The sequence below is a fragment of the Mercurialis annua genome, linkage group LG5, assembly GCF_937616625.2.
Source record: "Mercurialis annua linkage group LG5, ddMerAnnu1.2, whole genome shotgun sequence".
Taxonomy (NCBI): Eukaryota; Viridiplantae; Streptophyta; class Magnoliopsida; order Malpighiales; family Euphorbiaceae; genus Mercurialis; species Mercurialis annua.
The window spans coordinates 48,750,944-48,775,382 of NC_065574.1; the positions used below are offsets into that span (position 1 = coordinate 48,750,944).

Below are 24,439 nucleotides of genomic sequence, written 5' to 3' on the forward strand. Positions count from 1 at the left end.
AATTTAACATTTCATTATTTTCTTCTTTAATTTTCTTAAACATTCTTCAAAAAAAATTCTTAATACCATCTGCATTCACCTTTTTTCATCTCTATTCATTATCTAGAAATTTAAATTTAATTGATATATAAAACCAATCATTAAGCTTCCTTCAAGGTCATTATAACCATATAACGGTATTATATGTCTATATTCTTTTAGCTCATTGAGTATTCAAATTTGCAATTAATTTTTTTTCTTCGGTTGCAATTTTGTGCTATGTGATATATTCTTACGTGCGATTTAGACATATAATAATCTTTTAATTCGTCAATTGAAAAATTATTGGTTATTGAAATGCAGATTATATAAAATGTTGATACATTTTATATCTAGACGATTTATGATGGTGGCGATGACGGTGGCGACCGCGATTATTGCAGCGGAAGGAGCTGATAATAATGATGTGTTTAGCCCATGTTTAGATGCCACAGTACAAATAGCTGATGGTTTTACGTTTGGCATTGTATTTTCGAGCAGAGATTCGTTCTTTTTCGATCAAGTTCAACTTTCACCTTGCGACACTCGGCTTGGTCTCTCCGGAAAAACGGCACAACTTGCTGTTTATAGGCCTAAAGTTGATGAGATTTCTCTGCTCACCATCAATGGCACAACCTTTGATCCGGTATGTAAATTTGGTTTCCTTTTTCTTGTTATAGTTCCAACATATAGGGCTCACCAGGTGCACAAAGTGCTCCCCGGCTATGTTGCACGGAAATTTGTCGAGTCTTACATACAATTTTTTTCGGAGATACTTTTTGAACTTAATTTTTATATTTATAACCAATTCTTATATAAAAGAAATTTACTTCGCCATTTTTTTAATATATCAGTGCAACATAAAATTTAATTGAAAGGGCTAATTTAAAAGAAATTTGCGCCTCCGACCACCTTAGGACATAGCTCAAAATCAATACACTCTCTAAAAAAACTTACGCCTCCTACCACCTCCGAATAGGGCGGACACATGGCTCCACCAATGCATAGCTCTGCCATTGGTTTCCGTGCGATTACCGACTGTTGCAAGAGTGGGGATGGCTGTATTAGTATGCAGCCATCTCCTTCCATTTTGCTTAGAAGCCTTAAACTTGTGACCTATATGCTATGTTGGACGGAAACTTCTCGAGTCCAACATTTTTTATTTTGCTTTTGTTTCTGCAAATTCTGAAACTCCAAAACTCTATTCATTAATAATCTATTTTTCTAAACATTATTGTTACACCTGTTTTCCATACCGGTGTTTTCTGCTTCAGTATTTTCATTTCCGTATTTTATAGCCTATACGCCATCAAAGGAGCACCTTTACTCCTACGCAGAAGCTCGCCCTTATACAGTTCCTATATTTAGACATAAATGCAGTTTTTAGTTTTGATATGCATGGTTCTTTCAGACTATGTCCGGTGGCTATATGGTAGCATTCGCAGGAAGGAAGTATGCGGCAAGATCACTTCCAGTTACAGTTGCTGAGAATAATATGATTGTTACTAGCTTCACTTTGGTAAATTCATTCAACTAAGGCATTCGTTTTCTGTCCATTTTCCAGAATAATATTTCTGAAATTTGAACTTCTAAATTATGGCACAGAATAATATTTCTGAGATTTGAACTTTTAAATTATGGCACAGGTACTTGAATTCCAGAAGGGCATACTGCAGAACTTGTTCTGGAAGAGTTTTGGCTGCGGTTCTTGCTCCGGAGACTTTGTTTGCCTCAACGGCAAAGACTGTGCAATCCAAAATTCTAAATGCAGAAATCTTGGTGGCCCCATTGACTGCAATCTAGGGATACAATTAGCATTCTCTGGTACTGATAAGAATCTCGAATCACTCAACACATGGTACGAGGTTTCAAATCTCCGGCAGTACTCCCTTTACGGCTTATATTCTGATATTCAAAACTCGATTGGTCAAGTTACGGGTCAGCTATAAGCTTTCTCTCAAGGCAACAGGCTATCAGAATATTGTATGTGTTAGGCAAATGATCTAGTCAAGTGTATCAAGATTCAATATATAGTTCATTTGGTTTAGAGAGAAGAATTTTAATTAATCATAAGTCAATTGAACCTTCCCTAGATTTTCTCCTTTGAATTAAACTATTTCATACTATCATTTCCTGGAAGTGTTATGTTTTTCATATGAAAATTGCCACTTGGATTTTTTGTATCAGGTCATGCTGAGGTAGTATGGCCTAAGCGTAAGCATACTGCCTAACTATGTAACATGAAAACCGAAACAAAATCTGCAGAAACAAGAAAAACAAAAACGAAATTTTATAAACGTAGGTCATAAATATAAAGTTTCAGAGTTTCATAAGCATTTTCTAAAAAGAAAATGAATCGATGACATAAAACTGGACAAATTTCGGGGATAAGAATGTGAAGCACAGTTAGAAGCTGCCAAAATAGCACAAATCACAAGTATTCCAAATAAATACATAGTTTTAGAGTTGCTTACCAAAACGATCCAGTCATCAAACACCAATGAGTTGCTCAAATTCTATACAACTGCACATCACTGGTATCGTCCCTATTAAACGGGGGAACATTCATTTCCCAAGTAGAAGAGCAAAATCTCAATTTTCCAGCAAAATTTCAGTAACTACTGATTCACAAAATTACGGCATGGCCACATCTTTCTTCTTTTCTCTTCCGTCTTCAATTTGTTATCTTTTGATCATCTTCGTTATCATCACTATTATCATCACTGTCATCATCATTGTCATCGTCATCATCACTGTCATCATCATTTACATATATAACCTTAGGACATCTTACTTTTTTTTCCTTCAATCCCATCTCAAGTACATCTTTATCAGACTGTGATTCTTTTTCTACAAGAGCCAGTTCGCTTCCTCCAGAATTCATATTTGCAACATCAGACCCTTCTGATTGGAATTGTTCCTTTCGGGTTTGAATCAGATAATGTGCCACAGACTTAAATCCCAGCTGTTTAACCTGAAAAGCAAACAATGGTTAGCAGCTGCATGTGCTAATGAATATAAAAAAAATTAGTTAAAATGAGAGTAGAGTTAAATTGCAACAAACGAAATTGATGCTATTGACCTTTTTATAAATTTGACCAGTAGGTGCCCACCCTCTTGTCTTCCGGCAACGGCTGCAGTTGCAAATTCCACGACAGACAGGGCAAATCCAATCTGGGTTCTTATTGACTTCCATCACATTCTCTCCATATCTGTGCAAGATAAAAACAAAGTTGATTGCAGTTATTACTTATTCGTGAAGCATAAATTGGAAAAAATATTTAACTAGAGTACCAAAGTTATGAGACGTTCTTAAAGATCAAATAGTAATTCCATTTCCTAATGTCATTTCAAGTTCTTAATTCTTTCCTTCTTTAATTCACCGATATTCCTGACATGTAAAGATACTAAGTTATACTTGATTCCCTTAAATGTCATGACCTCAGAAACCGGTGCAAGTAAAAAGAACTCCTTAAAAATTATCCTAAATTTTACCAGTCATGGCTTCTGTGTTTGTCCTTTGTCTTACAAACAATCAATTCTCCCAAGAACACAATCACAGATCAAAAACAAATTTTAAGAAGTTGTTATCACACTGCATGAAATTCATGAGACTCCTTACTAGCTCCCTATGTAGCACGGAAACGAAATGCAGAAATGTGAAACAATAGTTTTTACAAGAATAGGTTAAAAAATATTGAGTCTAGGAGATTCGTAAGTATTTCTGGAAACGAAACGAAATATTGAAATATAGGACTCAAAACATAACTGGTTCCTAATAGTCATTGTTGCATTTGCCAGAGTCCAAGGACAACCAGATGCAGAAAACAGTGCAAAATTAAAAGAACCAATAAATAACTTCAGTGTCTAGAATGTCACTGCAAACCTCATGTACAAGCAATCCCCACAAAACTGCCCTTGGCCGCTGTCGCATAAGTAGCAATAGGTGTGACGCCCAAGTGTTTTCTGCCTGTAAGAAAGAATGTCTCTAAGCATGCTTCATTATCAAGTGAATGGATAAATTGTTCCGTTCAGTATATCAAAATTTTAAAACTTTAAAGGACTCCAAACAACTGACACGCAAATTACGTATCAGGAACTTACAGTAGCCTGTTGCAAGGAATAAAGAAGTTCGCATGGACTTACCAAGAGCAATTGCAAATGAAATACACAATTTTTTTTGCCATTATATAAAATGCACTTTCTTAACAAACAGGAAAACTAAAAACATGTTCCCAAAAATGCAAAATTCCATAATCATGCTTCACCTTGAGCGACATTACTATCAGATGACATGCAAATTGCTGTTAAATAAGATGCATAACTCAGATGTTACACTCTAAACTAGACAGAGCATTCTATAAGAGTTGGGTCACCTATCATAATTGACATTCTTTACAGATTGTGGTACATCTATATCGATGTTTGAAATTTTCAAAAAGCAATTCACTACGTCCAAACAAAGACACTGGCACTAAGTCCTACCATATCATTACCGCAAAACAAATAAAGGAAATTCTGTGGAGGAATTATAAAACAGGAAGATGTCACGATGAGCAATATTGACGAGCAGTGTAAGATCAAGTGAAGCGAATAACTTAATCACCTGCATTGATGGCAAGTTTCACCTCTCACCGGATCATATATTCGCTTCCCGTCCCTCCCATATCCATCCACAAGCAGAGTCCAACCCATTTTACAGTCACCCAAAAGTTTCTCATCTTCTTCTTTATATATCTCTGGCTTTGAACCTTCTCCTAACCTAATCTCCACATCCTCAGATTCCCCTTTCTTTGTTTTAGCTACTTTCTCCGTGTAGTTAACAGTAGTCATAGTCTTCAATCTATAAACCATAAAACACGAAGAAAAAAAACAGATTATCACAGATTCACAACTACACAATAACATCAGAGACAAGATTATTCTAATGTTAGGATTCCTCCAAATTTCTTGGCAACCAAACACGGGCAAAAATTAAATTGATTAACTTCATGAATTCACAAAATTGAAACACAAACACATTTAACTAAAATTATCTTTCCTTCATATACCTCCTTTTCATAGACACCACCAACAAAGGATAAAAACCAAGAAAAATTATAAAAATAAAACATACCACTAAATCATTATAGGCAAATTTAACAAACATCAAGCGAAAGAAAACATCTTTCTTACTACCCAGAAGAGCCACAGCCCAAAAAAAAACTAATTTGTTGATGACAAGGACTCAATCCCCCGAGCCGAACCTCAAGATCACTCTCAAACCCCAAAATGTGGACCTCCCGCAACGAGCAGTCCACTCCATTTACTAAAAAGGGCGTAGCTAGGGGTTTGAACCCACGAAAATGGCGCCCAAATGGCCGAAACTTAGACCACTAGACCAAACCCGTGCAGGCAAAACACCTAATTTAACATAAAACATGCAAATAAGTTAAATACCTAGAGGAGCGCCTAGGTGAATCAGAGAGAAGCAAAGTGGGGTTATGGGGTTTCTTCTTCTTGTCAGTGGTGGGTTTGGTTGGTCTGAGATTGAGAGCAAGCTTCAGAATTCCCAACTTCTCCAGCCGTTCTTTATTCTCTTTGATTCTTTGTTCTCTAAGCTCTTCATACGTTCCCCCACCACCGCCACTACCACCGCCTCCTCCGCCGTCATTCTCATTGTCCGGTTCTCTCTTTCTCCTTGCTAACACCATTTCCTAAACCCTGAACCCGAATCTTCTCAGTGAGTGAGTGGTGATTTCTTGTGTTTGGACTGTAGAGTGAGACTTTTTAGTTTGGGGTTTCACAACGTGGCGGGAGTGGGATAAATTAAGGTGGCGGGAACTTGGTAGGCAACAAATATTTTATGTAAAAATAAGAACCAAATTATTTTTTTATTATATTTTAAATTAACTATTTAGATATTTTAAAAATTATTGATCGTTTTAAAAATAGTATTTCTTTAGAATTGAAATAAGCTTTTAGAGTTTAATGTATTATTAGTTTTATTTTAAATAGAATGATAGTTATAATAATTTAAAAATACAATTCAAAAAATTATGAAAATATTTAAATTTAATTTAATTACTTAAATATAAATAATAAATTTAGAGAAAATTATACGTTCTAAAAATTTATTTATAAACATATTTTAAAATTACATTTTCCATTTTATCACTCAAACTTTTAAAATCATCAATTTTTTTATTTTTTTTATTTTCAGTTTTAATTACATCTATTTTTTAAATTTGTTTTTTCTATTTAAAATATTAAAAATGTTCTTCATGTTTGACACATACTCTCAATTTTTAATATTTTTAAAAATATTAAAAGTTTATTTAGACAGCATGTTAAATATGAAGAATATATTTAATTTTTTCAAAGTGAAAAATTTCTAATTTTAAAAAAATAGATACAATTAAAAAATGAGGTATAGTTTGTAATTTTAAAATTTTGAGATATAGTAAAAAAAGTTAAAAACATGAGAATATTTTGAATGATTATTATTATTTTTTATTTGCAAATTTATTAAAAATATAAAAGTGGTGGTTTGGGATACTGTTTGCATTGGCCTAAGAGGATATTATTTGACCTAAACACGAAGACGCTTAAGAGTGGCAATAAGAGTTTAATAGGCTCAGCTGAGAATTTTAGACCAAGAGTGAGCTATGTTTGTCTTTGATTTTCATTTATTCAATAAAAATCGAATATTATTAAGATTAGAACTCTTAATTCGGATTTTTCTTTTCTATAGATAGTTAGGTTCATTGTTATTTTAAACATCTGTTAATTTAGAAAACAATTTAAAGTCATGTACTTTTCTATCCTCAATCTCTGCGATTGATTAGCTTAATTAAGAGTGTCATGGACATTAATCTCGTCTGAATCTCCAGATTTCTAGATTAATACTCGTATTTGTTAAAATAGTGGTTAAATTACTTAATTTCATGTCATGTTTTCCCGATCGAACCAGTTAAAGCATAGGAGCTGTACAATATCTGTCTATAAATTTAAACATTAAGAGTGTAGATGCATTTCCTCACGAACACATTCTAATAGTATGAATTTTATATTTTTTCTAGCAATAAAAAATTTATTAACCACTCTCTTTATTGAACTCGAGCTTAAGTTCTTATGTCGTTAGAGTTGGGTCTAATATAACATATTCGAGATAAATCTTGGCATAATTGAGGTCAGCTCGGTCATTTACACTCCTAGCTACACTAAACTGATTCACAGCTCAATCAATTCAATCGATTGACTTGTTGATTCAACCGATTAAATAAAACAAATTATACAACATATATAATGTATATAATTTTCTAAAAGAAAAAATGGTTAACGCGCCCCCTGAACTTGTGACACGGGATCATCTAACCCAATTTACATTTTTTTGAGCAACTAACCCCGAAACTCTTTATTTTTCAGTCAAATAACCCGATAATTTATATTTTTATTTTAAAAAATAGATTTAAAATAATTATATCGCAACAATTAGGGAAATATCTAATTATTTTTTTGTATCCCTTACCTCCGATTTGTATTTTACACGTTTTAAAGATATAATTATGGGGTTATCTGACCCAAAATTGAAGAGTTTTGGGGTTCGTTGCTTAAAAAAATATAAATTGGGTTAGATGACCTCATGTTACAAGTTCAGGGGGCGCGTTGACCCTTTGTTTATTTTCTAAAATACATACATATATTTTTAAAATTTAAATAGAAACATAATATAAGTAACACAAACTAAAAATTTATTACACTTTTAACTGGTCAATAAGAATCCTACGATTTCTATAATTTTTGTTTGTTCAGAAAAGTTGAGCAATACTTTTGGTATAGAAAAAACCGAACTAACCTCCTATTCAGAATGAAACCAGTCCGGTTCAGTTCTTGATACATTGTACCACACAAACAAAATAACATAATTTTTGGAGATTTTGTCTGATCAGTTTGTCACATAACACAACAAAATCAAAAGATTTGAATGGAACAATGTAGGAAGAAGAAAGGGTTAATTGCAAATTAATACACAAACTTTACCCCAATTTGCAATTACAACACGAACTTTAAAACTTGGCAAATTGGTACACCGATTTTCATTTTTTGGCGAATTGATACACCGAACTGGAAAAACACTAACGTGGACATTGTCATATACAGCCACGTGTTGTTGTATGATTGGTCGGTGTACTAATTTGCCAAAAAAATAAAAGTTGGTGTATTAAATTGCCAAGTTTCAAAGTTCGTGTTGTAATTGCAAATTAGGGTAAAGTTCGTGTATTAATTTGCAATTAACCCAAGAAGAAATGAGGAAATTGCTTATTTAGACTCCCAAACATGAATGAATGAATGTGCACTAGCTAGAATTGCAAACCATATGTTAATGTTATGAATGAACAAATGATACATATTTGCTACTCTCTATATGGAGTCTCTATCTTTACAAAACAAAAACCCATCACAAAGGCCAGCAGCTTGCTATGCACAAAAAGATTTTCTATACACACTCTGTACAGTTTAAATCAATCAGCTTCACAGCTTACTTCTAACTTTCTAAAAAAAGAATGCCACGGGCGTTCCCTTCCCTCGCACTCCCAGCACCACTTTCCTTTTTAACGATGGATGAGATGCATACTGCAGACAAACCCGTCGAAAGTCAAAACCAATGTGGACATCTTTCGGAATTGCTGTTGATACTTTGAGCTCTGCCATAATCAAGTATGGCAATCAACCATCAGGGAAGCAGTAAATGAGGAAGTTGCAGATTTGCTACGATACTGGAACACGCATCTTCCCATGAAGATCGAGCACTAGATCTTGAAGCTCGGGAAAAACTGATATAAGCAGTAGTTCAAGTATGGCATAAGCAAGTTGCTTCACACAGATTGTTGACTGCAATTTCCAAAACATAGTACGAGTTGGTGAAAGAAGAACACATACAAGGGCTATTTAGGAATTTACATTGTATGAAAATAACCTAATCATCCAACAAATTCAAATATTTGCCGCTTTTATCAATACTAACAACTTTTTTTAACTCCATCAATTATAGTCTAATTTGAAAGATTTTGTTTCGGTTGTAGCCAAGTCTTTTCCAATTGAATAAATTAAGTATGATTTCATTCATGAGATAGTCATTGAATTGCGGCCAATTAAAATACACCCAATTGAATAAAGAAGGCAAACATTCAATAGTCACCGCCACGTGAGCAAAATCAAACTCAATCGAAAGGACTAGGCTACAATTGCAATAGAATTCTTCCAATCAGGCCATAATTAATAAAATTAAAAGATTTGATTAGAATTGATAGAAGTGGCAAACATTTGAATTTTTTGGGTCACTAGGCCAATTATTAAAATCTTGGGCTCAAACATCAATGTCTCATATACCAAGCATTACATAGAGAATTAAAAGGGTATGTTGCTAGTCATCGGATAGATAAAAGGAAAGAAAGGGGCAAAAGGGTCATACCTGCGTGAAATAGAATATGTCTCTTGCACAACGTTTGTACTGCTTGCTCCCTATCAAGCTAACCAAAGCTGTAGGAGCTCCATCTAAAATAGGGAGAAACTTTTTCAGTTATGTCAAAATACTTAATTCTAGGTACTAAGAGTTTATAGTTAAAGAAAAAGCACCAATAAGGGTAAGAAAAAGAAGAACCTAACATGAAACACTCAAACGGTCTTTTTTTTTAATCTACAACTTGTTGCTATCGACTCATCAATAATAACAGAGTTTAAATAAATTCCATCAGGCTCCTACTTGTTTCGTAATCTGAAGTCTTTTTCTATCAAAAATGAATGAACCAAAGTCCAAATTTTCGATCGAAAAAGGATTTTGGTGTCATAGCTGCTAACTAGCTAAGCCGGTAAAGTTGAGAGGAATTGTTCTAGAAAACATCAGATCAAATCTCACTAAAAAATAGGACGTGAGAAATTATATAAAGATATCAGCTCATACTACACCAATCACTGAACCAAATAATGATATAAAAATAAAAGGGAGAAAGAAAAGGTTGACGACAATCAGTAAATGCGATAACATCACCATACATGAGACAGACCATTCTGACCCCATCTTGAATGCTATGCGAGGTAATATTGACATGGTGCACCTGTATAAACTACATGTAAATTCTAAGATGATCTATTTATTTCCTTCTCACACTTTACAGCGAGTTAAATTCCTGAATAATTACTAGGAAAAGAAAATAAAGACATCCTTTTTGGTATGTACTGAACAGCATAGAAGACCATTATGCTAAAGCGTCAATTCTTGAGATAAATATACTCACCGAATAGCATCTTTTTTATGTCACTTGCCCTACGAGCAGCCTCAAGCTGCTCCTCAAAAGAGCCAGAACCTTGTTTAGAGACCTTACTGGCACCCAATTGGCTAACTTGGAAGGAAACCAGATTGGCTTGACCATCATCAGCTTTGCCTTCTGAAGCCCCTATTCTTGTGAAGAATACACCATTTGGCCATAGAACCTGGAAGAATTGCATTATTAAATGATACGAAGATTAATTGAATAGAGTTTTTGTACTTTAACTTATCATGTAGAAAAATAGTCTTAAATGATCCATCACGAGTCACTTATCCCCAAGTACATTGAGGTAACAATATAAAAATGCATTAAAATGTAATCAACAAAAAAAGGAGTGCAGCACATTAATAACCAGACACTTCTTAAACAGGATTTCAATTTCCAAATCCTTAGCTTTCTTCTACCATTTAAGATTGCAAACATTTTCTCACCGGAATGAGACAATAATCAATCGATTTATAAACTCTACTTCTATCATATGATCAAATAAGATAAAAGAGAACACTTGATGATCAAATTGTGGATTTAATGAGTACCCTTCACCAAATAATATTAATAGGAAAAGCCCCCTTTAAAACCATACAATAGAAATGCTGTAGTAGCATTATCTTGAGTTCTGCCGAATTTTAAAAACCAGAACCCTTCACAAGCCAACTCCCCCCCAAGGAAGTATATGCTTTTTTGACAATAATTCTACAAATCATATCAACAAGACATGTAGCAATTGCATAATAAGCAGCAGTTTTTAGCCGTAACCAGAAAATAAATATGTTGGGCAAAGGTTCAACCAGCCAAGAAATTCCTTGCATGCACAATAATACTTATGTAGACTCATGAAGTCACAAACATCATCACTTCAGATATTTGTTCAGCCCTTACATTTTGCACCCAGCGAATCCCTTGAGCAACAATATCCTCTCGCCGAAGCCAATGAATCTGCCTCAAAAGCCAATCATCAATAGCATCTTCCATTATTAGCTGTAGAATTTGCTTTGATATCCAAAAGACCTGTCTCCTGCACCAACCAAGATGGGTAAATATTTGATACCAGCCTCTAGATATACAAAAACATACAATCGCAAGAAGGCTAACAAAAAAGAAGAGAGGAAAAAGAAAGCATACAGTTACTTAGTTATAAAGCTAATATGCATAAAATAAAGGTCCATATGATGGTTAAATGTTAATTTATGAGTTGTTATTCACTACATGAAGAGGAACCATACTGTATAATAAAATAGGTTATAGCACTGAATAAGAAAAAAAAAAATCCAAGGATAACTGTGCAGCAACAGAGATAACAGGGACAAAAGACTTTCCCCCATACGCTGGAAAATATTAGCTCACCTCAGCCAGCCTCTTCTCTTAAGCTGGAACACCTTATCGACAAGATTTAGCATAGGTACACTTACATTAGGTGGGGTCCACTGCAAGGCAAAAAAATTATGGTCATACGAACTGTGAGCCGATTACAGGGGCACCAAAAATGAAGATCCAAGCATCATGCAATTAAAGAAAAGAGATGAATACTGAGAAGCTTCTCAGACAAAAACAAAATAAATATGCAATAGCTTTTCTATCATTTGTACAGAATCATGAAGCCAAATGCAAATTAATCAAAAAACTAACAGATGTTAAAAAATGTGCAACTGCTGTGGGATGCAAAGTAGTGAATTTCCATTCAATTGATTCATCACATATCCTATTGTCATGAGTTACATCTCTCCAAAAAATTCTAACGGATCAGATAGTTAAGTTCACTAAACAAAACTTCACTAGCCATATCATGCACTCTCTTCCAAGGTTTCTGAAAAGAACCTACTCCACCGATATGAAGATATAGTGGTACTAAAGTCTTGTACATCCTTGTCCAAATTAATGTGATGCATTTTCTGCCTGAAATCTACTGAATGCACCAATCATTTGCTTCATGGCCCATGGGGTGGCAGCAGTTCACAAACAAATCAGCAGATGCATTTCAAAGATTAAAAAACAAGGTGGCAAACTAACTCATTAAAAAAAAAGAACTTCCATGTGTACGGTTTGTTTAATGAATAGCTGGACATAACTAGACTTCACTGATACTTAACTTTAAACTATTTGAACTAAGCTATATTAAATACTTTATTAAACAGAACAGAAAATTGCTCAATTTCATTTATTAGCAAATAATTAAAAAATCACAAAGTACACATAAAGAAAATCTAAACGATAACCAATTATCTGCTTATTCAGCTCCAAAACATGGTTAAGGAAGGATGGATCAAGTATCTTTACACCCGAACTTTATGCAAAAAACAAAGAAATGTAAATCAGCAGGGCGCCAATTACCTCAGGTGGCATTCCAACTGGATCCTCTATATGACTGGAAGTTGCTACTGCAGGAAACCCTCCCTTGTTAATCAGCTCAGATGTTGCCCGAAGGCCATGTTTGTTCTTTTCATCCAACGTCCTCGACTCCTCATCATACTTGATCACTTGAGGTGGAAATCCCTTTGCATTCAATTCATTATCTGAATGCCAACTATTAGCTTGCTCACTGGATCCTTCCTCCTGCTCGTGGATTTCTTGCTTCAAGCTTTCTTCATTATCAGAAAAGCTGATTGCAGTTTCTGATGTGTCTTGCCTTGAGACATGATGATTTGCCTCATCTGCATGCCATGACAAATTTGTGCTGTAGATTGAAGAATCGGCATCGTCAATGAGGGAAGGTGAAGCAGCAGCTTTGCGTATTAAGCCATCTGAAACCCCTTTAAATTGGCGAACGATATCATCCACAGCATCATCCACATTAACTGATCCAGCACAAAAAGAAAATCAGAAAGTAAAATATCTGCATTAGGTAAATATAGTAAAAAGAACAGCCATAGTATTTACATAAGCACCCACAGGATTATCCTGTTTACAAAGAAGATAATTGAGCTAGCAACAACTGAAAGGTACTTGTATAATTTGAAGCTAAAAAAATGGTAAAATAAATTGCTCAGTGTATGCATTTCTCTTGGACACTACAAAACAATTAGGAACACTCAACAAAATCGAAGTGCATACAATTTTCCACACAAAAATTAAAAGAGATAACCAACAAAAGCTTCAAATCACATGGTAAAGGCATGAGGTCGACAAAATTCTTTTTCAGAGTGGAGACTAGAAGACCAGGCAACCAAACACAAATTATAAGCAAAATAATTTTTGGACATAAATTATACTAGTTTTCAGCCTGCAATCGCCAATTTAATTTATATTTTATTACTCATCAAAGTTCTCTTTGTTTTCGCATATTTAAAATGGTGTTCATGTCTCTATAAAGCATCATTATCTAGAATTAAATCAACAAATAAGTTTCACTTATTTTGCAAAGTAGTCATTTCTATCATTCCTCAATCCCAAACAACATCCTTCCAACCTTGGTATTGTAATCCCCAACTTGGAAATAAGACTTAAGTGGAGTTGAATTGGTGTTGTACTCCCCAATCGTAGTGCCCACCTTGTTGTTTAGATATTTAATTTCGTCCTTCTATGGTTTTAGGATATTGAAGGTTGTCAAATAATCAATAAACGCAAAAATTAACCTATTAGGTGACTCCAGTTATAATTTTATTATCTCTATTACATCCTTGTACACGAATGCTCGTTGAACTTGAATAATCACAGACTCATCTTACCCTGTACTCAAATATTTAAGAGCAAATTACTCTAAGCCCCTCACATTTGTCATTATTCATAGTTTGGTACCTCTTGTTACGATTTGGTATCAGTTTTAATTCCGTCAACAATTTGGAGCTTCTGTTAGTTCTATTAATAATTTGGTATTCACTTTCAAACGATTTGGTACCTCACTTTCAATTATGTTAACAATTTGATACCTCACTTTTGATTTTGTTAAACGATTTGGTAACTCACATTTAATTCCGTTAACGATTTGGTACCTATATTTAGCATAAAGTTGTAAGTGTTTGCAAAATTATCAAATCGTGTTTTTTTCAAACAGGAGGTATCAAACTGTGAATTATGACATATGGGGGGTGGGGGGGCTTAGAGTAATTTGTTCAATATTTAATTACCCAAATGGAAGTTGCCAAGGATCGAATTCTAAACCTTTCAATCATAGAATTTTTCAACCATGCCAAATAACCAATCAATCTAAAGACTTAAACTGTTATGTGAGACTCCAACTATAATTTTATGTCATTTCTAATAAAGGTCAAAAACCAGTTTCATGGACAACTAAGATGGCGCAACAATCAAAAAACATACACATACCTGCCAGAGTTCTCATCACTGATGCAGATTTTCCAAAAGAATAATTCTAAAAACCAAAAGGAGAAGTATAGCCAAAAGGAGAATTATAGAATTAGTATCATTCCAAATGGGGAAAAAAGTTGAGTAGAGGTAGAAAAGGAACAAATAATGACTGCCAACAAACAAACAAAAAAAGTACAAACCTTTGAGGAGATACTTAAAAAATCCCACACTTCATGTTGTTCAGCAACATTAGCTATAGATAAAAGATCCTGGAAAATGCAGCACAATTATAGCAGCAAAAATATGGAGCCATCTAAAAAGAAATAAAGAGAAAGGACTGAGTAATACTTGCAGATACTTATCAAGCTGGATACATCGTTGATGAACAAATGCATCCTCTGTGCTTGAAGAAAATATCCTTTTGGGAGGCAGGTGTAACGTGTAATTAGGAATATCCTTAAGATGTCGATGTAATCTCTCAAAATTCCGGTATCTGGTGAAGGAGAAGAGTGACAACAATACAGGAACAATTAAACTTTACTTATCCCAAAACAACAGCTGCATGAACTTTAAAATCATGCAGTGAAGAAGTAAAGACTTAAACTGTGAGAGGTCAAGAAAAGTAAACGTTCACTTAAAAGTGGAATCCAGTAAAATTATGATATATATGAGAAAAGAACCTTCTTTTGACAAACCAAGTTCTGTTTTCTGCATCTGTCACTGCAATTGAGTAAACTGCAAAAGATTTTGACCCAATTTTTTCAAAATATGCTCCCATAACCTGGAAGTATAAAGGTAAACATGGATCAAAATTAGCTAATTAGTTTCATGCAAGCATATTGTGAAAAAGTCCAAATTCAACAAGTTGCTCCCACTTGAATTCTACAATGAATAACTGCTTTTATTACAATTCATTTCTCAAATTCAATAGTTTAAAGAAAAACAATACCCACCCGACACTTCAATTTAGGATCAGGAACATGAGGTCTCCCACCATCGAAAGCCGTATCAGAGATCTTCTTATAAGTGTGATCTTCAAGAGTTCTACCAATATTTGGGCTATAAAACTCAGAAATAATGGATCCTCTGCCATCTCCCGTAAATGCCTTTTTCTCAAAAGGCTCAACTCTTAGAGCCGAAGTGCTATTGGATCTTTTAAGTCCACTCTTCGTTTCATTGATCAAGGGATTATTAGCAGTACCAAATTCATCAAAGGCATGCACTCCATCAAAAGAAATCTTCTCATTAAGTTCCTCAGAAAAATGTTTTGCACGTTTAACCTCATCACTCAACAGTGTTTGATCATGACTTAAACGAGGTGTTAGCCGCATTACAGCTTTCTCCTCTGCTCTTGTATAACTCATGGCATTGCTTGTTAAAGCTTCGCTCCACATATTAATGGAAGGCTCCACGTTATTTGTAACAGAGCCCCTTGCAACAGGCTGTGGAACCCCTGCTTTAAGACCTTTAGTCTCTTTCTTCTTATAATTTCTTCCTTTTGTCCACAGGTTCTCAAGATTTTCAGGAGTAAGAACTTCAGTTCTTCTCTGAGTTGCTGCCTCTATCCCCCGTGCCCAATCTCCATGGCGAGGCTGCATCGCTTCCTGCTGATGTGATTCATAAACCAAGGATGTTTCCCGATGATCGTCAAATTTAGCCAGCGTCGTGTCACTCCCTTGAAAGTTTCTCTTATCAACAGCATTCCGACTATTTAAGGACGAATTTTTTTCTGTGGAAAATTCAGGATTTGCACCCGCAGAAGATTGATCACCACTCATCTCCATCATGCTACCATCTTTAATGGCAAGCAAAATATATTCTATTATCTCATTGACATACCTGATTAACAAACAGAAAACTAAAACATATAGGTAACTACTCTAAAGAACTCAAAGGAGATAAATGAGCATCAATTACATATTTAGCAACACTGACATAACATTCTTTCGTTTGTCACCCATGTCACACACTTGACCCAATAACTAATCCTCGAAAAAAAGCATTTCAAACAATCTATTTTCACTTGCAAAAAACTTCCACAAGTAAAATTACAAATGTAAAACCGCATTTCTCTACTTTTTTTCCCATTAGGAAAATCAGATAATTCACTAACATTTCAACAATTAGCTCTTCCACCAGAAGCTTATAGAGATGGTCTCAGTCACTTTATTCCTCAAGTAATGATTGAGAAATTACATCTAGTAGCAGTAGGTGTATTTGTTATGTGGTCCTCATATTTAGACAAAACTCTTCTATTTAATTGGAAGAGGATGGGGAGGGATTGGGGGAAGGGCTGTGAAGAAAGCTGGCCAAAACTACATGTTTTTATGTTCCAAACGTGATCTATAAAATCAGATGCCTCATAATAACTGCCCAACTTCCTTGGAAAGAGGAATTAGAAAAAGGTACAACAGCTGAGAAAACTAAAGAAGGAATTAGAGATCTTACACAGGGTTTGCAAGATTCATAACAGGCTGCAATATTAAGCAAGTTACAAGCTCTCGAGCAATTGTCCGAACCAGGGGGCATTGAGATTCTCGAGGTCTCAGCACCACAGCTAAGACTCCACCAATTAGACGCTGAAGAACCTTTACATAATAAAGACAAAATCAGATAAAACCACAATGATAGAATCCAAAAGCAAACATAACTTCATCAGAAGTTCAGAACACACCACTCACACCTTGTGCTCGCTCTCGGGAGAAATGAGTGCAGGATGAAGCTCCTTAGAAGTCATCAAATGGTGCTTCAATCTTTCATCTCTCTCATCTGTAGAAAGTGTCGCCATTACATCAGTGCCTATCGCAGCTTGATTCCGTCTAAAAAGGTCCAAGTGGTCCCCTATTAAATCAACTATATCCCTGCAACATTAGCCTGTCACTTAAGCCTCATATTATCATCACCCTGATTACTTTTTCAACATAAAGCTTAGTTCTGAATCACTCTAAATTTTTTTTATTTTACGTAAAAGCTTTTAAAGGAAAAAAAAATACCTCGTTAGCAAGTCAACAAGGTTAATTTCCTTAACCCTTCCCGATATCTCACCAATAGCATCCATAATCACAGCACGCATCAGCTCAGGCGCCTCCTTGTCCGGTGTAATTTCCGAATACCATAAATTAATTACAAAATCCTTCAAAACTTTATCAATAAGATCATTCGCCGCAGCCTCAACAGCTGGCGAATCAATTTTCCGTTTCCACTTCGGCGGAATAGCTGCAGGAGGAAGTCTAGAATCATTCACAGATAACTGCTTCTTCTCCAGATGAGACAAATACGTCTGCGCACGTGGCGACTTGCGTGGCTTCCAGCTGATCTCAACCTCCTTAGATAAAACACGTAATGCCGAAACCAACAGAATCGAAATCGGTAGGTTTATCCACATTGATGAGCTTGTATCTAACACAAATCATGCACACAATAATACATTAAACAAATTTGCAACTAAGTCTAAAATTCAATTCATAGTTGCTAAAATTCAATTGTGAAACACTATAAAATTGCAATTAAGTCCAAAAAACAAGATTAATTAAAAAAAACACCACTAAAGCTGAGAATTAGAAGAAAAATTGTGGAAACTTACGAGATAAGCAGTAAGTAACGGCGAAGATGCATAAACACCACCACACCGTCCGAACTTTACCCTCTTCAATTAGATCCTGAATCGTCTCCATCGCCTTCATGTTCTTGCGATTTTGTCTTCTTAATTAACATAAAAACCTAAAATTATACTCTCTGAATTTATAATTTAACCTTGAAGAAGCTTAAGGATGATTCTTCTAATCTAATTAACAGAAAATTGAAGTCAATTTGAATATATTTGCTTACTTTTCCAACGAAATAGAATTTGAGACAAAGTATATAACTATCAAAAACATAGAGAATAATGATATTTATTTTATTTATTATATAGTAAGTAGTATATTATTATTTTTTGGCCAAACCCATGTTGAGCCCCCTTAGTTTTACTGTTTTATATATCTAATCTTTTTTATAGTTTTATCTTTATCTAGTCCCCATTCTTAATTTATTTTTAATTTTTAAGTGATCGGATGAAAATGAACTGTGCACTACACTTGTCATAAAATGTGCGTGAGACTGAACTTGAAGAGTAACGAGATAAATAAAAATTTAAAAATACAAAACGTAGATATATAAAAAATTTAAAATACATGGATCTATTGAATAAAAAAATTAACTTATTAATTCAAACTCATTTTCCACATGATATTGATAACCGCAGCTGAAACACACACATATAAATCCAGGCCAAAATAGGATCTATTAAATTATATCCGTGAAGTATAAGGACCTAAAATATATAAAATTTCAAGAAGCATCAGATAAATAAAACAGTAAAAGTACAAGGGGCACAAGGTGAATTTGGTTTTTCTTTTTGTGTGTGTCGAAATTGACTAGAGCAAGGCATATACGTATCAGCATTTTATCAAAAAAACGTGAGGGTTTTCACATTAGCGCAGCACGTATTATGTAACGGTGTCGTTTCTAGCTGCGTAGCACGTATAATGTAGATGTCGTTTTGCATTATCTATTTTGACAGACTTGCAAAGCTAATTTGTCTTTGGTATTTTGTTGGATGTTAATGATTTTTTTTGTCGTAATAGATTTGTTAAGGCTTATGCTTTCAATTATTAATCTGTGTTAAATGGACATTAAAGGATATGAGACAATGTATTATAATATAAATATCAAAAAGTTGCAATTTAATTTGGTCTGCCATCTATGTAAAGAAATTATGTATGCATAATTTACTAATCCTTTACTTCAAAACACATATATCTATATGTAATTGGTAATTTCGATTTTGAATCTTATGAATAATATTAATTAACTATATTGATAAGGCAATTTTTTTTATATATCTATGTAATTAAAGTTTAATATTTATTTATAATAGACATCATCATCTTTTATTCGAGCGGTGGAGCACCATGACTCTTATTTCATCTTCGTATAAATTTTATATTTACTAGTGACGCTTCACGTATTTTACATGTGGCCGGTAGTGTGATCCGTCAAATAATTATAATAATATTTATTAAAAATAGTTTATCTCATTTATGAAGAATTTAAATAAAAAATATTAAATAATAATTTATTATGAGTATTTTATCTTAATTAGAATTCTAGATGTCTTAAAATAGTACTCTAACTCTAAGTATTAAATTAATCTATCTATCTATACTATATATAAAAGCACGGATTGGGGGGCAGACAAATTTACTGAATAATCCTTTTAAGTTTATTACTAAATAAAGGTTTTATAGTCATTAACTAATTAGTTATTTAATTAATCACTATTGTAATTAAAATCCTTATTAAAATAGGTAGTTAAATTATCTCTAATTTAGTTGTTAATATGTAAAAAATAGCTAAATTGTCTCCAAATTAGTAGGAATACCTATCTTTTAGTTTAATTTAATTACAAAATTAAAATATTGTATTTGGTAAATATATTATTATTTAAATTTTTATTTTATTATTTTTAAAGATATTATTAATAAAATTAAGTTAAATATTTAATTATGATTATTATAAAATCAAAAGAAGAATAATTTAGTTGAAAAAAATTTAATAACCGAATATATTATATTTATTTTTACAAAAATTCTTAACTAATTTAATATTGACTATAAATAAAAAATTGTTATAATTATAATAAATTTACTAATATGTACATTAACGAGTTACGTTACGAGCCACGTGCATAGCACGTAATGCGAAACTAGTTTATTAAAAGTGGTTTATCTTAATTAATTAGAATTTTAGAAGATTAAATAATAATTATCGAATATTTAGAGTAGTCTATTTTGATTAGTACTTTAGATAGTTTCCTTGATATAGTATTATAAGTAATTTATTTTAGTTAGTACTCTAACTCTAATTTTTATCTCAATAATTGTATAATTAATAAATATATTTTATAAAATAAAAAGGACATAAGTGTAAATGTGTCTATCCCCCTCCATCCGCAATATATATAGTACTAGTTTTTCACAACATGCTACGCACATGAGCGATATCCATACACTACTAGAAAACAGTCGATTAGCGACGGATTTTAGCGACGGATTTTAAATCCATTGTTAAAATCAAATTTAGCGACGGATTTAGCGACGGATTTTGAATCCGTCGCTAAATCCTAAAAAAAATTGGCGGGATGATTCCCGCCAATTTTAGCAACAGAAATTTCGTCGCTAAAAGTGGCGGGATGATTCCCGCCAATATTTCTTTCCTTTTAGCGACGGATTTTGTAATCCGTCGCTAAAAGTATACATTTAGCGACGGATTCCAAAATCCGTCGCGAAAAGGCTTACTTTTATAAAAAAATTATTAATTAAAATAAATATTAATTTAAATAATATTAATTAAAAAATAACTTATTACAAAAATAATTATTTATTAAAAAAATAATTGTTTATTATTTGTTGTTTTTATTTAAAATAATAATTAAAAAATAATTTATAAACTATTTATTTAAAAATAATTAGTATGAAAAATAATTACTTTATATTACGGGAGTAAATTGCGGGAATAACTTTTTGTTACTTTAAGATATATTTAAATATAATATACATAAATATATTACAAGAATATGAGTTGGTTGAGGTGAAGCTACGCGCGGGGGAACTACAAAGTTAAAGAGGATTGTGTGGGAGCAATGTGAAGGATGGGTGACCTACTGGGAAGTTTGAAAATTTGCAATAAATGCGGTGGGTGACAGTGTGTAGTGTAGTGTATAGCGGGTGGGTGGGTTACGGAGCGCGACCGATTAAATAATATTTCATTTTACGATTTTAATTAAAAAATTATTTTTTTTATTTTCAAAAATTAGCGACGGATTTAAATCCGTCGCTAAATCCGTCGCTAATTTGATAAAATTCCGTCGCTAATTTTTTTTATCCCGTCGTTAAAATTTTAGCGACAAAAAAAATAGCGACGGACATAATCCGTCGCTAAAGGTTATTAGCGACGGATTTTTGCCATTTAGCGACGGAAAAATCCGTCACTAAATGGCTATTTTTTAGTAGTGATATATGACATGTTATATATAAAAATTGTTAAATATGTATATTTGTAAAAAAATTATATTAATCCTGAAATATAATTGTTCGCACGGAAGTAATTCCTTACTCGAACTTTTGAATTTATAGATGGGTATCATTTGATACTGATGCTTTAACCGTTTTATTTCAGTATGAAGTAAACAGGACTCGGATAACGTAGTCCAAACTTGAACGACGAAACTCGAGTTAAAAATGAAGTAACCAAAAGTACGAATAATGTTACCGCCGCTTGATTTATTAACCGTATTAATCTGGGAATCCGGAGATTCAAGCGAAATTAATGTCAATTCTACTCCTAAATTAAAATTCAATGCGGAGATTAAGGATAAAAAATATGAGTTTTGATTTTGATTAATGATGTGTTGATAAAAAATAGGGAAATTTAGGTATTTACCTAAAAAACAAAAATATTTGCACTTTTTACCTCAACAAAAAAAAGTTACAAAAAATACCTCACCTTTTTTCCATATTTATATTTTTACTCTCGGAATTAAAATAATTATAATTTTACTCCATTATCATAAAAGCAGCAGTTATATTATCATCTCGTTATCATAATTTTTTTGTAAAAATTATTTTTCGTACGTTATCATACTATTATCATTAACTCTGTCATACTATTATCATAACTTATTCTTATAAAAGATACAGTTACATTATCATATCGTTATCACTGCAGTGTTATGATAACAACATGATAATATAGTGATACTGATACGATAACCAGACACTGTTTTATCATAATAGTATCATAAATATTATCATAACATTATCATATAGGTACCATAAATATTATCATCCCGGTATCATATGATAATGTTATGATAACGACATGATAATGTTATGATAACAATATGATAATCAAACATTATTTTTTGTAAACAATCTTTTTTTTCTGCAATATTATGATAACTACATAATAATACAGTGATACTCATATGATAATCAGAAACTGTTTTTTTATAGAAAAGCATTTTTCTCTGCAAATATTATGATAATGCAGTGATACTCTTATGATAATCAGATGCTGTTTTTTTTGCAGAAAATCGTTTTTTTCATCATAAAATCGTTTTTATGCAGATTTTAGATCTAAAGTTGAAAAAATTCAAGAGAAATTTATTTAGATCTGAAATTAAAATAAATCATATTTATTACCACAAATTAAAAAAAATTCGCTTAAATTAGATATAAAAAAACGCGAAACGACGGAGGAGCAATGGCGGAGAGCTGACGGAGCGATGGCGGAGCAATGGCAGAGAGGCGGCAGAGGAGAAGGAAGAAGAAGAAGAAGAAGAAATCAAAAATGGAAGAAAAAAATATCCAGGTCAAAAAAAATGGAGAAGAAAAGAGAGAGAGAAAGAGAGAGAGCATGTGAAAGTGACATGTGAAAATGACAAGTAGTGGTTGAGAGTAAAAAAAAGATGCTTGGAGTAAAAAATAATAAAAAGTAGGTATTATAATAAATAAAGATAAGTCTTAAAGTACAAAATAAATAGGTGATGTATTTTCTCTAATGTTTCTTTGTTGAGGTAAAATTTATAATTATTTTACAAATTGGGGTATTTTCTCTAATTTTCTCTAAAAAATCCATAACAAATATAAAAGTGTATTCGCGGGGGGAACACTTCCATTCACGGACAAAAATACCCTTGATATTTCTAATAGTGACATATAAGAATATTTGTGCTTAACAAATAGAACGATGACATTCCTAATCCATAAAGAAAACATATTAAAATAATTATCGTAGTAGTTATCATTATGTATTAAATTCCTAATCCTAAAAGGAATTGTGCGAACAACTATCATTATGTGTTAAATTCCTAATCCTAAAAGAATATGACGAGTTTCATTAATATTAAATAATCATATTATAATATTTGTGTTAAAGTTTTGATATTTTTTATATTTATTAGTTATTTACTATGAAAAATAATATAAATTTGCTTCAATTATATTATCATTTTTTAATAATAACAATATCAAAAATTAAATCTATTGCTTAATTCTAACTTTTTAACATTTTCAATAAAAGAAATTAAAATTTTGTAGAATAATTAAGCAAAAATAAATAAAAAAACAAAAGTCTAATAAAATTTAAATAATAATATATTATTAAAAAAATATACAATTATAATATTAAATAACAGATCATATAAATATCGTTAACGTGCGTAGCACGTGGCCAAAAAAACTAGTAATACAAAAAATCTAGCTAACTATTTATAAGGATCAAACCCCTAATCATGAGTCCTAGTCCTAAAGAGATTTAAACTTTTATTATAAAAATAAATAAATACATAAACAAGAGTTTTGTGGCAACTGTTTTTGCCACAAAATGTTATAATTTTGCCACCGAAGTCATTAATGGCAAAAATAAAAAAATTCACTAAAAGTCAGTCAATAAAGATATTAGTGGCAAAATTGTATTTAATACTTTAGTGGTAAAATAATCTTTTGTCGCTAATTTCAAAACATATAGGCAAAATAATTTTATATCAATAGCTTCATAACATATAATGGCAAAAATGTTTGTTGCCACTAACATCAGAACCTATAGTAGCATTATAATTTTGCTATAAAATTAATTTTTTTACTGGCCTAAGTTATTAACTGAAATAATAATAGTAGCAACAAAAAAAGCTACTAATTTCATGAACTTTGTTGTATATTTCTTTTGCCACTAAATCAATTTGTCATCATGTTGCTAGTATTAAAGTACTATTTATACCGTTATATATATACATTAAACGTTTTTCATTATTTTTCATCTAAAGCTTT

The 24,439-nt window shown here is 32.5% G+C and overlaps 3 protein-coding genes across 3 annotated transcripts; 1 reads left to right on the top strand and 2 right to left on the bottom strand.

Annotated features, from left to right (window-relative positions):
• LOC126682764 (uncharacterized) lies at nt 1–2,141 on the top strand. The gene is made up of 4 exons (XM_050378520.2): nt 1–176; nt 343–664; nt 1,430–1,537; nt 1,665–2,141. Exons 2-4 carry the CDS (start codon nt 353–355, stop codon nt 1,965–1,967), a joined length of 723 nt encoding a protein of 240 aa, XP_050234477.1. The 5' UTR covers nt 1–176; nt 343–352; the 3' UTR covers nt 1,968–2,141.
• A 283-nt stretch (nt 2,142–2,424) lies between these two features.
• Nucleotides 2,425–5,830, bottom strand: LOC126680140 (uncharacterized). Its single transcript, XM_050375197.1, has 5 exons — nt 5,458–5,830; nt 4,625–4,861; nt 3,905–3,988; nt 3,101–3,230; nt 2,425–2,992 (listed from the first exon to the last, which is right to left on the bottom strand). The coding sequence occupies exons 1-5, from the start codon at nt 5,709–5,711 to the stop codon at nt 2,693–2,695; spliced, it is 1,005 nt and encodes a 334-aa protein (XP_050231154.1). The 5' UTR covers nt 5,712–5,830; the 3' UTR covers nt 2,425–2,692.
• Nucleotides 5,831–8,338: 2,508 nt separating this feature from the next.
• Nucleotides 8,339–18,435, bottom strand: LOC126680764 (uncharacterized). The gene is made up of 15 exons (XM_050375944.2): nt 18,154–18,435; nt 17,564–17,969; nt 17,254–17,431; nt 17,019–17,158; nt 15,524–16,409; nt 15,251–15,351; nt 14,919–15,063; nt 14,771–14,839; nt 14,589–14,634; nt 12,657–13,120; nt 11,673–11,752; nt 11,208–11,343; nt 10,296–10,491; nt 9,473–9,555; nt 8,339–8,892 (listed from the first exon to the last, which is right to left on the bottom strand). The coding sequence occupies exons 1-15, from the start codon at nt 18,251–18,253 to the stop codon at nt 8,770–8,772; spliced, it is 3,153 nt and encodes a 1,050-aa protein (XP_050231901.1). The 5' UTR covers nt 18,254–18,435; the 3' UTR covers nt 8,339–8,769.
• Between the last annotated feature and the right edge of the window lie 6,004 nt (nt 18,436–24,439).